This window comes from Callithrix jacchus, chromosome 15, assembly GCF_049354715.1.
Source record: "Callithrix jacchus isolate 240 chromosome 15, calJac240_pri, whole genome shotgun sequence".
In the NCBI taxonomy this organism is placed as follows: Eukaryota; Metazoa; Chordata; class Mammalia; order Primates; family Cebidae; genus Callithrix; species Callithrix jacchus.
Window position 1 is genome coordinate 45785529 of NC_133516.1, and position 15331 is coordinate 45800859.

The following is a 15331-nucleotide window of genomic DNA, read 5'->3' on the forward strand; positions in this document are numbered from 1 at the left end:
GTTACTTGTTTCTAAGGGAAAGCTTACTACACATTTTAATTTATCTTCTATCTTTTGTATACTAAGTGGGAGACACTTTAATTGTAGACCACTATATAGTATGTATTCTTTGTAAAATCAGGAAGCTTACAGGTAAGAGATAATGGGCTGTGTCAACATCTGTTTTTTACTGATGAGGCAGTGAGGATCTGAACCTAGCTGCAACCTGACAACATAAACCAGATTTTCATTAATGAATAAGTCAAGTGACATTATTTTAACATACGTGGACCCCAGTGTTTAAGAAAAAATAAATGGAAACAAACAACAATGCAGTATTTATTTTATACAGCTGACCTGGGCACATAGTGAAGTAAGCTATAAAAATTCAAACAATTATCTCTAAAGGAAATCATTTGTTACATGGCTTTACATATTGATTACTCTGGAAAGTTTCTGAACTCTGTTTAGTAGCAGATCTCCTTTCTTGATTGTTTCTTGGTACTGCCAGTTCTTGCTATCAGGTCTATAAATAAATTCAAGAAAAAATGAATTATTTACCAGTCACATTACTCCATGACGATAGTTGACCTACTTTTAAAATTTCGGAATGCCCCTTACTTTGAGCAGTGTAACAAATGATACACAAAATGAAAGTACCTGTTGGTTTCTACTATTTCATTCACTTTATCTATTTTGCAGTGTAGTCTCCCAGCAGCAATAAATCTGGACAGTTCCCTAATTTAGAGAAAAAAAATAAGAGCATTAGCTTTACAGAGAATTCTTAGAAAAATAAATATTGCACTAAAATACTGTCTTAAATTTGTAACATGTACTTTCCCTTCAAGCTTGGTACTGCATATACAGTAGTTGAGATTGTCCCTTTAAGTCATCTACCAGAATAAACATGATCCTAGAAGTTCATATTCAGATGGAAAGTAGGTCATTTATATATACTCAAAGGAAAACTAGGTCAGGAAAAATTACGAAATAAAACTGATAAAACTAATAAACTCTTTCAAACAAAAGACCTAAAACAAAATTATGGAATAGAGCCCATGGGTAAACATGTCAACAGTAGTAATATTAACTAAAACAATGACCCCTTCCCTCTCCAACATATCTTAGTCTAAATAAGTTGGGGGTTGGGAAGAAATGATAAATGATGTAGAATTATTATGTTGCCCATTTTAAAAAAAGAGGATTTCATCTAAACTAACTTTTTAAGGGAAAAAAAAGAATCCATGAAAACACAGGTATCACAGAAATTTAAAACAAGGCATTTTTAGGGAACAACAACTAGAGCTCAATGGTACAGCCTTTGCCTCTTGAGCTGGTCTCAGATCATGAAGGGAAAAAAAAAAAAAAAAAAAAAAATCAAACAATTCAAATACCACGTGAATTCAACTACCTGAAAGGTACCAGCTGCCTTGCATTCACTTGTCATCAAGATGACTTAAGGAATACTGTGGTGTGTGCCCCTAACTAGTGAAGGCTTTATCACATCTCCACATCACAAACTGAAGAGGAGACAATCTGACTAAGGCCACAGAGCTGAAAAAAGCAGCAAGGTCAAGCTCTTTTTCTCATGGACTGCTCACAAGCCACTCATTTTACTGCCTCATGAAAAACATCCATAATGCCCAACCCGTACCCTAATGAACAACCCTCTTGGGCAGTGGTCATCAGACTTCAGTTTCACAGACTAGAAGTTCAGACATGGAACAAAACCTCGGATACCAGCCTTCTATTTTGGTAAAGATCATTTAAAAAATGTGTTGGTATCTGAAACTTAATTTGAAGTGGTTAAAAAACATAAAATGAGTAGACTGTGACAAGTATAACAAAATGTTAAAATGTACTGTACCATTCTTTAGGATTTGATGGATGTTTGAAATTTTAAAAATATTAAAAAGAGAATGGTCTTATTTAATGAAATGCATCTTCATTTAAAGTTTACACTGTGGACCACTGAAAACAACATCAACATTTATAAACACCTACATGTGGGAACCACTGATCTCGATACCATCCGGACATCCTATACTGTGAATGTTTCTTCTCCCACCACATTAATATCCCCTCCATGAGCTACTAAACAGCACAACTGGTCTCTCTGTCACCTTACTCTATATAAGACACAGCATAAGATAGATGATGTAACTTGGGCTCAAAAATCTTCCAATGGCTCCCCATCAAACCTGAATTAAAACCCAACCTCCATTCCATGACCTACAAGGCCCTATACAAATCATCACCTGCACAAATCTCCATATATTATACTCATATTCTCCAACTGCTCCCTCCACTGTGCTGCAGCCACATTGACATTTTCTGTTTCTGGCTCAAAGCCTCAGCCTTTTCTATTCCGTTTTCTGCATGCAGGACGACTCCATATAGCTGACTCTTCTCAATTCAAGTCTCAGAACAAACCTCACCTCCTCAAGTATGCCATATGTAAGGACAGCATTTTCTCATCTCCATAGGTTCATTTCTATATGGAATTACCTTGTATATTTTTTGCTTACTTGCCATCTCTTCCCTACTACTACATTCAAAGTCTATTTAGAGGGAGCTGTAAAACAATACCAAACATAGAGTAATGGCTCGTTAAGTATTTGTTCAATCACTGATGGAAGTATTAAAAGTCCTACATTGAACAATTTGACCAGAATTGCAGCAGCAACCTAAAAATTGGAAGAAATTATCAGAGGAATATGACCAACTGTAAAATATAAGCAAATCTAACAGTCATTACTGTAGCTGCAGTGTGGGCTACAAAGTAACAAAAGACAACTTTTGATAACAACTTGTCTAATGACCTTTAACAAATCAACTTCACTACAACTCAGTTTTCCCATCTGTTAATGCAAGGGACAGACATGAGAAAGGCAGGTGACAGATATGAATGACTGTTTTGATATTAAGGGAAAAAACCTTCCACCCCACCTTAAGATTGAGGGAACCAATGTAAACGAGTAAAACACTGTACAAGTTCACATATTAAAAGCAATTTTAAAACTTCAATTAACATGGCATTATTTAAACTTACTGATCAATGAATTCCACACCAACACCAAATGCTTCTGCCATATAGCCAAGGGTTAATGACCTGTATGATTCCAGCAGCTGACTGTATGCATGAATTCTCATTTCTCTTACATAGTATCGATAATGAGGGGCAAAAAGCCAGTCCTTTTTCATTTCCTGTTCCACAACCGCTGCAATGAATAAAATGACAAATTATAAGAATGTCCTTTTCAGATAAAAAGATTAAAAACTAAACCACACTAGTTGAGTCCAACAAATAAATCAACAAGTACCAAATTTCTCACGGCCCTTCCACATCATGTCATCAACAATGGCAGCAACAGCAGTGATAAAGAGCCAGGTATGCAAACATTGCCCTAAAGTAGCAGGTAGCTATTTGACATCACCATCAGAAAGAGTACAGCCTCTAAAGGAACTTGTTCACATATGACAAAGTTCGCGTACATGTACAATATACATATTGAAACAGTTTCACTCTTGTTGCCCAGGCTGGAGTGCAATGGCACGATCTTGGCTCACTGCAACCTCCGCCTCCCGGGTTCAAGTGATTCTCCTGCCTCAGCCTCCCTAGTAGCTGGGATTACAGGCATGCACCACCACACCCAGCTAATTTTGTATTTTCAGTAGAGATAGGGTTTCTCCATGTTGGTCAGGCTAGTCTCGAACTCCCGACCTCAGGTGATCTGCCCACCTCAGCCTCTCAAAGTGCTGGGATTATAGGCGTGAGCCACCGCACCCAGCTATGTACTATTTTAAACACAGAGAACTTCGTATGCCTTAAGTAAAATAAAATTCACTTTTAAAATAATTCTAATAACAACAGCAGGTGCAGTAACAAATGACTTACACAGACCAGAAAAAGATATAATCACACATTTTCAAAAAGTAACAAAACTCAGAAGCAAAGAAACAAAGACTGATGACTCCTATTTCCTGTTTATTGGTTCATGTAAATAGTCTACAAAACAAAAAACTATGAACAAGGTTTGAAGACAAATGATAAACTAGAAAATGTATTTATAAGTTAATGACCTTGATCCCGAAAGAGGTCTTTAGAAATCAATTAAACAGTAAAATGTATGTAGAATATTAATAAGCAACCCATACAAATATAAATTATTTCACTGAATAACTCCTGTATATCACTGCTCTAGTTAGTTATATGGCAGTGAACCAAAAGACCCTTGCTGCCTCAAAAACTAAATTTTCAAAGGGCAGAGATAGATGAACAAATATACAAGATAACTCCTGTGAAGAAAGTAAAAGTAACATGATAGAGTTACTAGGAAGCCTTCCACTGGATTGGGGTGGACAAGGAAGAAGACCTGTCTGAGGGGCCGGCTAAGCACAGAGCAATGTAAATGATACAAAAGTCTGAAGGCCAGAAAAGTATGGTTAAGTCCAGGAACAGAAAGGATGCCAGACTCAGAAGACAGCTACAGGGATATAGAAGGTGAGCAAGAGAAGAGACTCTAGAGTATACTTATGTTTGCGGATTGAACAAGATGGAAATCCCTGGAGAAGGAGAATATTTGTTTTTGGTTTTGGGGGTGAAGGTGGGATTCAAGCATACTTTAGCAGTGTTCAAGTGGATATGCCTTTTAAACAGTCAAGTAAGGACACTAAGGAAGCATTAGAGCATGAGTCTGGTGCTCCAGTTTGGGGTTAGAGACATGAATTTGTCAGTCACTGCCATCCAGATGTATTTAATGGCACAAAATGAAGATAAGAGACAAAGGCAATAACTCAGTCTAAGGTAGTCACCGAGAGGTCTAACAATAGGTGAGGAGGTAGGTCCAGAGAAAACAAGAGCCTGTTACTGCAGAACCAAGAGAAAGCTGTGGTGAGAAGCAAATGATGGTCAACATCAAGGCACACAGGATGAGCAAGGGAACATATGATTTAGCAATATGGAGATCAATGGCTACTAAACATGAGATGGTGTATATTCTCATTTACAAGAGAAATGCATAAAACATCAAAATTATTTCTGTCCTCTCAGACTAGCAAAGAATACAGAGAGGGTGGGACAGGTTATCTCAAATGCTACAGATTGAGAGAAGAAAAACTGTCGAAATGTAAACTGGCATTTCTGGAGAGCAGTAATGGTCATGACACAAAATATTTAACCTTTGGAAAGTTCAATTTCTTAGACTTTTTTTCCCAAGGAAATAATAACAAGTGGGACAGATGCATTGTTGAAGTATTCAAAGCAGGGTTGCTTTTAATAGGGCAAAATTGGAAACAACCTAGTTTTCTATCAGTAGAGGATAAATTATGGCATAGCCAATACAATGAAATACTAGGAAATACTTATGAAAGGATAATTTGAAGCTCCTAGGAATGCTACCTGTTCAATCTGCTGCTATTCTCAATGTTAGTACGCAATAGCCACTCATAAACACTGACTAAATGACCAACTATATGTATAGTGACATGAAAAGATAAACACGTTACTTTTGAAGAGAATAAAAGGTACTTACAAAACAGCGTATAAAATACATCCACAATACATAAAGGTGTTACATGCTTGTATCTGTCAATAACAGTGCTCTTGAAAGACACGCATGAAAACCTGATTAACAGCAGTTGCCTCTAGAGAAAGGATACTGGTGATCATAGAGTATCTTTATATGATACTGTTTAGAACTGTTCCATGTGTACATATAACCTTGGTTTTTAAATGTTTTTTCTTTTTTAAAGTGCATATAATAAATGAATAAAAGGTCTAGAAGGATACATAAAATATTAAAATCATTATCTCTGAAAAAATTTTATATGTCAATGAATGTGTGTATGGAGTTGTCCTTTCTCAATTTGTTTTTAATTTCTAAATACAGTGAAGTATTACCTAGAAAAGGATACTGCTTTTCCAACTGAATTATTTTAGAGCACATTAGTATCAGGCACTGTCCTGTTGTCAGGGTCATTATGAAGATTTAAAAAAAAAGCATAAGGTCTGCTCCCAGAAATTCTAGTTAGCACAGGAGGCAAACTAAGAAATTATCACAAAACAGTGTGCTGTTTTAGCAAATGGAGCACACGGCCAGTAAATACATGAAAAGGTGCTCAACGAAACCAGTCATTAGAGAAACACAAAACTACAATGAGATATCATTTCACACTCACAAAACACCTATAATAAAAAAGACACAAAAGAGTAAGTACTAGATGTGGGAACACTGGAACCCTCACACACAACTGATGGCAATGTCAAATGGTATATGTAGTTGTTTTGGAAAACTGGCAATTCCTCAAAAAGTTAATCAGAGAGTTACCATAAGATGCAGCCATTCCACTCCATATGTCCACACAAAAAGCTGTATACATATCTTCATTACAGCATTATCAATAACAGCCAGAAAGGACAATCAGCCCCAAAACCTATGAACTAATGAATGGGTATAGTATATACATACAACGGACTATCCTTTTACTATAAAACAAAATGAAGTACTGACACATGCTACAAGATTGGGTGAAAGAAGCCGGGCACAAAAAGCCACTATTTTATGACTGCACTTATATGAAATGTCCAGAACAGGCAAATCTGTACAGACATAAAGTAAATCAGTGGTTGCCAGGGGCTGGGGGAAAGGAGGAATAGGGAGTGACTGCTAATGGGTATGGGTTTTCTTAATCAAGGTGTTCTGGAATTACTAATATTTGAAAACCTTGTCAATATATTAAAAACCACTGAATAGTACACTTCAGGCAATTTTGTTGTGTGTGATTTATACCTCAATTTTTTTTTGAAAGGCAGGGGCATACATTGAGAACCCCAGGAATGTAGAGAACTAAGAGATTTGTTTTGACTGAGGGAAGCAGGGAAGGGCTCCGTATTTGAGTTGAGTGATGACCAGAAGACCCCAAGCATAAAAAAGTGAAAAGAGCAATTCTACAATATAATCACATGTGCAAAAGCAACATAACTTTGCATGTATGTATGAGACGATGAGGCCTAGTGAGTAATTGATGGCGCTGGAGAAACCTGTTCCTCCATTACCTGAGTTAAGTACTATGAACTCTCATAAAGCAGCCTGTTTTGTATGCTTGGAGAAAGTATCCATAAACACTGGGCCAAAACCCACTGCAAAAACATTAACAATAATCATTTGGAATCCTTCATTCCCATTTTTCACCTATGCTATCTTATTTAACCAAACACCTTCTGAAATTTGCAGCATAAACAAGAGAATATATCAATGCCAAATTTTAAGTTTTGGGAAAGATCCCTGGGTCAACTTGATGCAAGCTAATTCTTCTATCATCTTAATAGTTTGTGGTCATTAGTAGGAAAACAAGCAAATGTGTGTAGGCAGGATGACTACAAACTAGCTTTGAAGGAATACAATTATGTTCAACAGACTACTTTCTTAACCCATAGCCCATTTCACAAAGATTTAGCTATTTAGCTATTGCACACAGAATAACCATTGCTGAATTCAAGGTTCAATTAATCTCTACCCCAAATCACATTCAGAATTCCCTCACTTCTTTCCCCATGAAGCTCAATAGTTATAAACATTTGCTCACTTCTGCCTTACATCCCATTAAGACTCTAAACCAGGAATCTGGCAAACATCCTCAGCAAAGGGCCAGAGAGTAAACACTTCCAGGGTTTGCAAGCTACATAGTTCTCTGTCACATCCTCTTTTTTTAGACATCACTTTAAAAATGTAAAAATCATTCTTACCTCCTGGGCCATACAGCAGGCCACAATCTGATGACCCCTCTTCTAAACAAAACTGGGCACATTAGAATACTTATCAGAGACCTGCAGCTATCTACACAATACATTTCTCAGATAGGTGAAAAATCACTTTAGGCACATGGGATCAGGAGTAAGATGAAGACAGTCAAAAATAGCAACTCTATCCTTACCTAATGATTGGAAGAAAACAGAGTAACGGCATTCATAGAGTGAAAACAGATACTGCCGAACTGCTGGAAGACTGTGCAACACTTCAAGAATCTCTGCTCCTTTAATGACCTAGGTATTTAAAAAACATACACAAAAAAATGTATACTTTAATGATTTTGTGTATTTAAACAGAAAAACACATTTTAAATATGAGAAAGTTTGGTCATTACCTTTTCCCTGAGATCTGGTCTTTCTAAGGCAATCATACTGACATAGACAGTATAAGTCACAAATGTTTTATAATCCATGAGTTCATAGGATGTAAATGTTGAAACAGTATCAAGGAAGAGTTCGGCTGCCTGTTTGAAATCACGAATGGCCACACAGTAAAGACCCTGATATACTTTTAGGCGGTTTCTCCTGTCCCAGTCTCCTCCTTCTTCTATTAAGCTATGAAATAAAAACAGTAAGAGATCATAGTCTGGCAACAGACAAAGCCACGTTTTAAAAAATTTTCTGTTATTTGAAATGACAAAACAACTTTTAACAACTTGAACCAAAAGGTAATATTTAAAGAAAATATTTTACTAAATAAGTACATCAGTTATTTGACCAAACTTACCAGCTGTAAACAAAACAGGCAGTTACTTATATCAGCTTCTCATTTGTAGCATTATAATTTAGAGAGACTAGAATCCCACTGTTACAAAGTACCTTTTGGCCTTTTCTGTGTTTCGTGTGATGAGATCATTATCCATATAAAATAAGCCAATCCTAAGGAGATAGAATACAATATCCAACCGATGACCCAGGGCCACAGTTTTGTCATATGTCTTGCGAAAGGCTGTCAGAGCGCCCTCCTATCAAGAAAGCCAAGGCAATAGGTGAGAAAAGGTTCCAAGTTTCCAAAAAAAAAAAAAAGCTATCGGCTGTTTGGGATTTTCTTGAAAGGTTGGGGGATCAGGTAAGAGTAGAGGTACAACAACATGGCCATTAACTGATTTTTGTTGAAGCTGGGTGATAAGTGCAAAACAGTTTATTATTCTATTTTCTCTACCCGTATAAAGTATAAAAAATACATAAGAAATGCCCAAGCATTATATTCTGGAAAACAATATAAGAAAAATACATTCAGAATTGTTAACTATTTTTCTTTGTTCTGTATATTCAATGTGTTTTCTCTTTAATAATTACAATACACTATTTCAAAATAACTTTATCAGTCATCATCTGAAGGGTTTTGGAAATTATATCTTAGTATAATTTGTAACTGAATTTGTAAATATGTAATTCTCTCTCAAAACACTGGAATGTTTCCTTTGCTTTAAAGACAAATATATGAATAAAATAATTTGTTTACACTTGTTTTCAGTGTGTGTGCCTGGTTTGTTTTATGTAATTATTAGTTATATTTCATAAATTTATCAGGGACTGGCAGGAGAGCAATGGGTACACGTAACTCTCAGAGCTTGGTTTCTAAATGCTATCCCCCACTAAAAGGAACCAGGGATCCTAGAAGAAATGGGTAATTCTAGGTTTATTACAGTGAAAATAACAGGTGAACCTGTGACATTTTATTTTATCAGAAAATAAGACTAATGAGGTATGTCAAAAGGACAAAGACAATGTCTTGAAGGAGGTTCTACTAACAAATTTGCAACAAACAGCACCATAACGAATAAAGACTCTCATCAGTGGTAACAGTGATAAAAACCCACTAAGACAGAATAAGACAGTGATAAAAACCCACTAAGACAGAATAAAAACCCACTAAGTCCATTAAGTATTTAGTAATACTAAATAAAATATAATATAAAAAAAGAAGAGAGTAAATAGGGAAAAAGTTGTACTTTTTGGAAGAAAGACATTTAATAAATACAGAGGAAATATAATATTGAGCATCATTTTATAACTTCCTGATATTGATTCAAGCATGTCCTTGTTGAAATTCTTCAAACCCTGAATCAAAAGTTTTAAGTTTCTCATTCATATGTAATATATTAGTCTTTAAAACCAAACCACAAACACAGCTTAAAAGTAAATGGAAACTTCTAGCTAATTTGAAACTTTTCTGTATTTTCCAAATGTTTACAATGACTAATTTATAAGTTTACAACCAGAAAAGGGGGAAAAAAAAACAAAACTCATTTTAGATACACATTCCAAAACAACATTCAGGCACTTACTATGTGCCAGGTGCCAGTGTAAGCTTTTTCCTATCTTTAATCCACATTAAGTAGAAACTATCAGTACCCCTAATTTTACGCATGAGGAAACTGAGGACTTCATAAATCATAATTACCAAAGTTAAAAATAGAACCCAGGAAATCTGATTCAAGAGCTCACACTATTTTTATTTTTGTTATACTGGCACCATGTCATTCTATACCCAAGTACTTACAGGTAAATAATTTAAAATTAAGAACATTCAAAGCCCATCCTCTTAACCCCTATTACAGAGTTAAAATTAAATTTCAAACATCCAGGAATGGTGGGTATCCCTCTGGGGCCCTGATGGTGGAGTAAAATTAAGCTGGCTGTTACCCGGAACTGGCCACACATATTAAAAAAACAAAAAATACTTGTTCACTGTCCCAGCAATTTTGTTTCATAGACTATACCCTAGAGAAACACTAGCATATATACACAGAGACATATACAAGCATGTTTTTAAAGCAGCGGTTTGCTAAAGCAAAAACAGATGAAAACAACACATGTCTACCAACAGCTGAACAAACTATGGCAGAACTAGCTCTACAATGTAACATCAGGCAGCAGTTAACCAGGATGAGCCAGATTTATGTATAATAGCATGGAAAAGACCTCCTAAATGTTGAATGAAAAAGGTAAACGGGACTACATGAGTACACTATGATCCCATGTAAAAAAAAAAAAAAATACCGTAGAATTAAAAATTTCTGTAAGTAGTATTAATTGTAAAAAAAAAAAAGGTTCTTTTATTGAGCATTTATGTATTTTTATACATAAAATCTCGTAAAAAATGTTTATTAAAAAATTTGTATTAATGCACAATAAAAGAACTAAAAAGGCTATCTCTGGGCAGGTAAAGAAAGGTCAACAGAACTCTAACATTTACACAGTTTCTTAGTTTCTCCTAAGGAAAGTATTACTTGTGTAAAGTACTAAAGACACCACAACTAATGCCTCCCAACCAAGTGAGAAAACTACTGAAAATGATCCCAACTGCGTAAAAGCAGTAAATAAAATTCTCTAGATGTACACTTACGTTTTTATTGGCATGGAGTGTGATGGGCAAGAATACAGCCCTAGCTGCTGTTTGGGGAAACGATAAGGCATTTCAAGGAGACGACTTTTTCTTTTTCATCTGTACACTGATTCACGAGTACAAGTAAGCATGATTACCTGTATGCCTTTTCTAAAACGAAGTAAATTTTTTAAATGAAAAACGATTAATCTGGAATAGTCCCCAATTTTAGCCTATACTAACTACAGAGAGGGGAAACCATCTCCACTCACTTTGTCACCTATCCGGCAGAGGTACTCGGCTTTTGCCATCATTGCATCGCGAATTTCACTCTCTCCTAAATTCTTCTCTGCATCTTCCAGCTCCTCATCCAAACGCTTCAACTCGTCTTCATTTGCCTTCTTCATTTTATTGAGTAGGTCCATGTCTATCTGCCAGTCGAGAGATTTGCACAAGGCTTCATAGTAAGGAGCCATGTCTGGCACGCAAAAAGAGGGATGTATGAGTGGGGCCACTTGTGCCCTCAGATCAATGTCTGCCCACGTCTTTCACCCCCTGACACACAGGTCATCCACCAGTCTCTTCCCCACTACCATGAAGGCATGGGATGGCACTTAATAATCGCCTTAGCAAAACGTAAACGTATGCTGGTGGGAGGTTTGCGTGAGGGCCAATCCTGGCACTGCCAACCTCTTCCAACTAGGGCTGGAGGGAAGGCAATCCTCGGTTTGCTCTTGCCGGATTCTGTTTCAAAAGTCTTCAAACAGGTTAAGACTTTTTATACACACGTACTCACATACATATGTTCAAACATTCACATTCACTACCAGGAAGAACAAAAAGAACTGAATCCAAATTTCCCCTCCACCGCAAGCTGAACCCTCCTGCAGGAATACCCCGAGCCCAGACTCAGTCCCGAATGACAGTAAGTCACGGGGCCTTCACTCTGTGCCTAGCACAGGGCTAAATACTAATGCCTCACGATTCTCCTCCAAGCAACCCTTACAGGGGAAGGCCGCACAGAGACGCCCTCTGAGATAAGGCGAGGTCCCCCAGGGGACCCCCAATCAAAGCAAAACCCCAAGGGCCAGAGAAACCAGGCCTGGTCTCAGAGACCCCGTCAGAAAGAGCTCCACACAAAAAAAAGTCCCTGCAGGCTCCGGAGCGCCCGGCCAGCCTAGGCCTAGGCCGCTGACTCGGCGCTCGGGCGGGCCTCACTGTTATCGCGGACGGCCGCCATCAGCTCTTCGCGCACGGCAGTGTCCCCGCGGTGCTCCGGGAGGCTGAGCAGGAAGCGCAGCTGCGCGATGCGTAAGTCGGGGTTCTTCGGCAGACCCTCCTCCTCCAGGTTCTCCAGCGGCATCGCAGCAACGGAGAAAGCGGCCGACAAGAGACAACTCAGTTCCGAACTGCTGCGGCAGCGGAAACAGGAGAAGTCGGCGAATAAGCCCGGCCTCCTCCGGCCTGGTTTCCGGTCCCACCTCCGCCGGCAGCGTCCCCTGCTGAACACCGCCGGGAACGCCTCGCCCAACCTGAGCGCCTGCGCCCCAGTGTGGTCATCGGGGGCTTTTCCACGCGCAAGGCTTCCCGAGAGTCCCAGAGTGGGTGGGGCCCAACTCCAAAGCTCCATTTCTTGAATCTTTCTTACTCCCTTTTTAGCCATTTTACATTCCGTTTGTAACTGATGGGAACTGAAAAATTTCTAAAAAGTGAAAATGTAATAAAGCATCAATAAAAGCGATCACCATAGTTTACTCATCTTCACACTGCGAGATAGTACCGTTAGCCTATTTAGTGGGTAAGACACCTGAGGCAAAAAGAGGTTAGGGAAACTGACCAAGCAAGATCATGTAACAGCCATGTTGCAAGGCCTAAATGAAAACCCCTATGTAGAACTCTACAATCCACATTCTTTCTGAAATTTTAAGAAGAAAAAAACTGCACCAAGGATTCTGCATCATAGTACAACAGCATCGTAGTTTTGTATACACATAAATTAAATCATTACATGGCTGCATTTTCAGCCTCCATTTGTTCATACTACTACAGAGTTGGTAATGGTTACATTAAATTTCCCCCTTTTTTTTGAAACAGAATCTTGCTCTGTCGCCCAGGCTAGAGTGCAGTGGCACAATCTTGGCTTACTGCAGCCTCTGCCTCCAGGTTCAAGTAATTCTCCTGCCGCAGCCTCCCGAGTAGCTGGGATTACAGGCCTACACCACCAAGCCCAGCTAATTTTTGTATTTTTAGTAGAGACAGGGGTTTCACCATGTTGGCCAGGCTAGTCCTGACCTTCTGACCTCAAGTGATCCGCCTCTGAAAGTCCTGGGATTACAGGCATGAGCCACCCTTCCCGGCCTAAATTCCATCTAATGGATTTATCATAATTTACTTTCACTCTTCCTTCTGTTAGAGGTGTCTTTAGGTTGACCAGCTTTTAGTTACCGAATATAAAAACTTAGATGAAGACATTGGCTGTCTAGATCACTTCATGTTTTGCATCTTTTTCCTTAGCATAAATTCCCAAGAAGGAACAACTGACAAAGGAAGGAAGGGTTTTGTGACTTGGGGATATTTAATGTTAAATCGTTTTCCAAAAGAGTTGACCCAGTTTACACAGCTGCTGAAACAGGTGAGACTGCCACATTTCACAGGCAGTAGGCATCGTCACATAATTTAAATATATTATGTATTTCTATAAAAATATAAAAATGAAACAAGGCCAGGCGCAGTGCCTCATGCCTGTAGTCCCAGTACTTTGGGAGGCCATCGTGGGTGGATCATGAGGTCAGCAGTTTGAGACCAGCCTGGCCAATATGGTGAATACTTGTATCTACTAAAAAAATTAGAAAAATTAGCTGGGTACGGTGGTGCATGCCTTTTGTCCCAGCTGCTCAGGAGGCTGAGGCAGGAGAATCACTTGAACCTGGGAAGCAGAGGTTGCAGTGAGCTGAGATCGTGCCACTGCACTTCAGCCTGGATGACAGAGCGAGACTCAGTCTCAAAAAAGAAGCATTTTGAAGACAACTCAAATGATAGCCAAAATATGAAGAGCAAAGAAAAAATTACTATTCGGTAGCTCTCCATTACTGCTGAACTTTTGGTTAAAAACTTTCTAAACATGTTTCATTTAGTCATTCAACAAACATGACTGCATGGTTACAAAGTACCAGGCACTGTCTTAGGTCTCAAGGACTCAGCAGTGAAGATTCTAGAGAAGCTTAGCTTCATTAAAACTCACTTGGGTATATTTACACAATCATACTGTACTCACACAGTTTAAGCTTTGTTTTGTTCATTCTACCATGTATTGTGGATATCTCGGATGATAATAATATGGACTGACCACATAGGATTCCATTCTATTTATTTTGTTTTGTTTGTTTGTTTATTTTTTAGATGGATCTCTCTCTGTTGCCCAGGCTGGAGTGCAGTGACACGATCTTGGCTCACTGCAACCTCCACCTCCTGAGCTCAAGCATTTCTCCTGTCTTGGCCCCGTGAGTAGCTGGAATTACAGGCATGTCCCACCATGCCAGGCTAATTTTTGTATTTTTAGTAGAGATGAGGTTTTGCCATGTTGTGCAGGCTGGTCTCAAACTCCTGACCTCAGGTGATCCTCCTGCCTCAGCTTCCTAAAGGGCTGAGATTACAGGTGTCAGCCACCACACTGGGCCCATTATATTTATGTAGCAACTTTTCATGGTCAGTCTTTAACGGCTAATTGATTTGGGTCATTTTTGTTTCGTTTTTTTTCACTTGTATTAATATTACAGTGTCAGTTATGCATGAGCATATATATTTTCACACTTACATAGTTATTTCTCAATCTAAATCTCCAGACGTGCAATTGTTGAATAACAGGGCATGAATATTTTATATTTTGATATATTCTGTAAAGATTTTATGAATTATTTTTCCACAAATGATCTATCAAGTTACATTTTCAATAATATTGAACAGAGAGCCTGCAGGGGAGAAAAAGTAGTATCTTTTCCTCACCCATTGCAAGGTTCATGGCTAAGGCACCTATAATAAAAGATAGATAACAGGGCCGGGCATGGTGGCTCACGTCTGTAATCTCAGCACTTTGCAAGGCCGAGGCGGGAGGATCACAAGATCAAGAATTCGAGACCAACCTGGCCAGCATGGTGAAACCCCATCTCTACTAAAAAAAAAAAAAAAAAATTAGCTGGGTACGGTGGCCAGTG

The 15331-nt window shown here is 38.3% G+C and overlaps 1 protein-coding gene across 1 annotated transcript; it reads right to left on the bottom strand.

The window, feature by feature from the left end:
* Positions 1–305: 305 nt before the first annotated feature.
* On the bottom strand, positions 306–12558 carry PSMD6 (proteasome 26S subunit, non-ATPase 6). Its single transcript, XM_002758522.6, has 8 exons — positions 12339–12558; positions 11393–11598; positions 8609–8754; positions 8125–8344; positions 7915–8023; positions 3032–3200; positions 640–717; positions 306–505 (listed from the first exon to the last, which is right to left on the bottom strand). The coding sequence occupies exons 1-8, from the start codon at positions 12481–12483 to the stop codon at positions 409–411; spliced, it is 1170 nt and encodes a 389-aa protein (XP_002758568.3). The 5' UTR covers positions 12484–12558; the 3' UTR covers positions 306–408.
* Positions 12559–15331: the final 2773 nt, after the last annotated feature.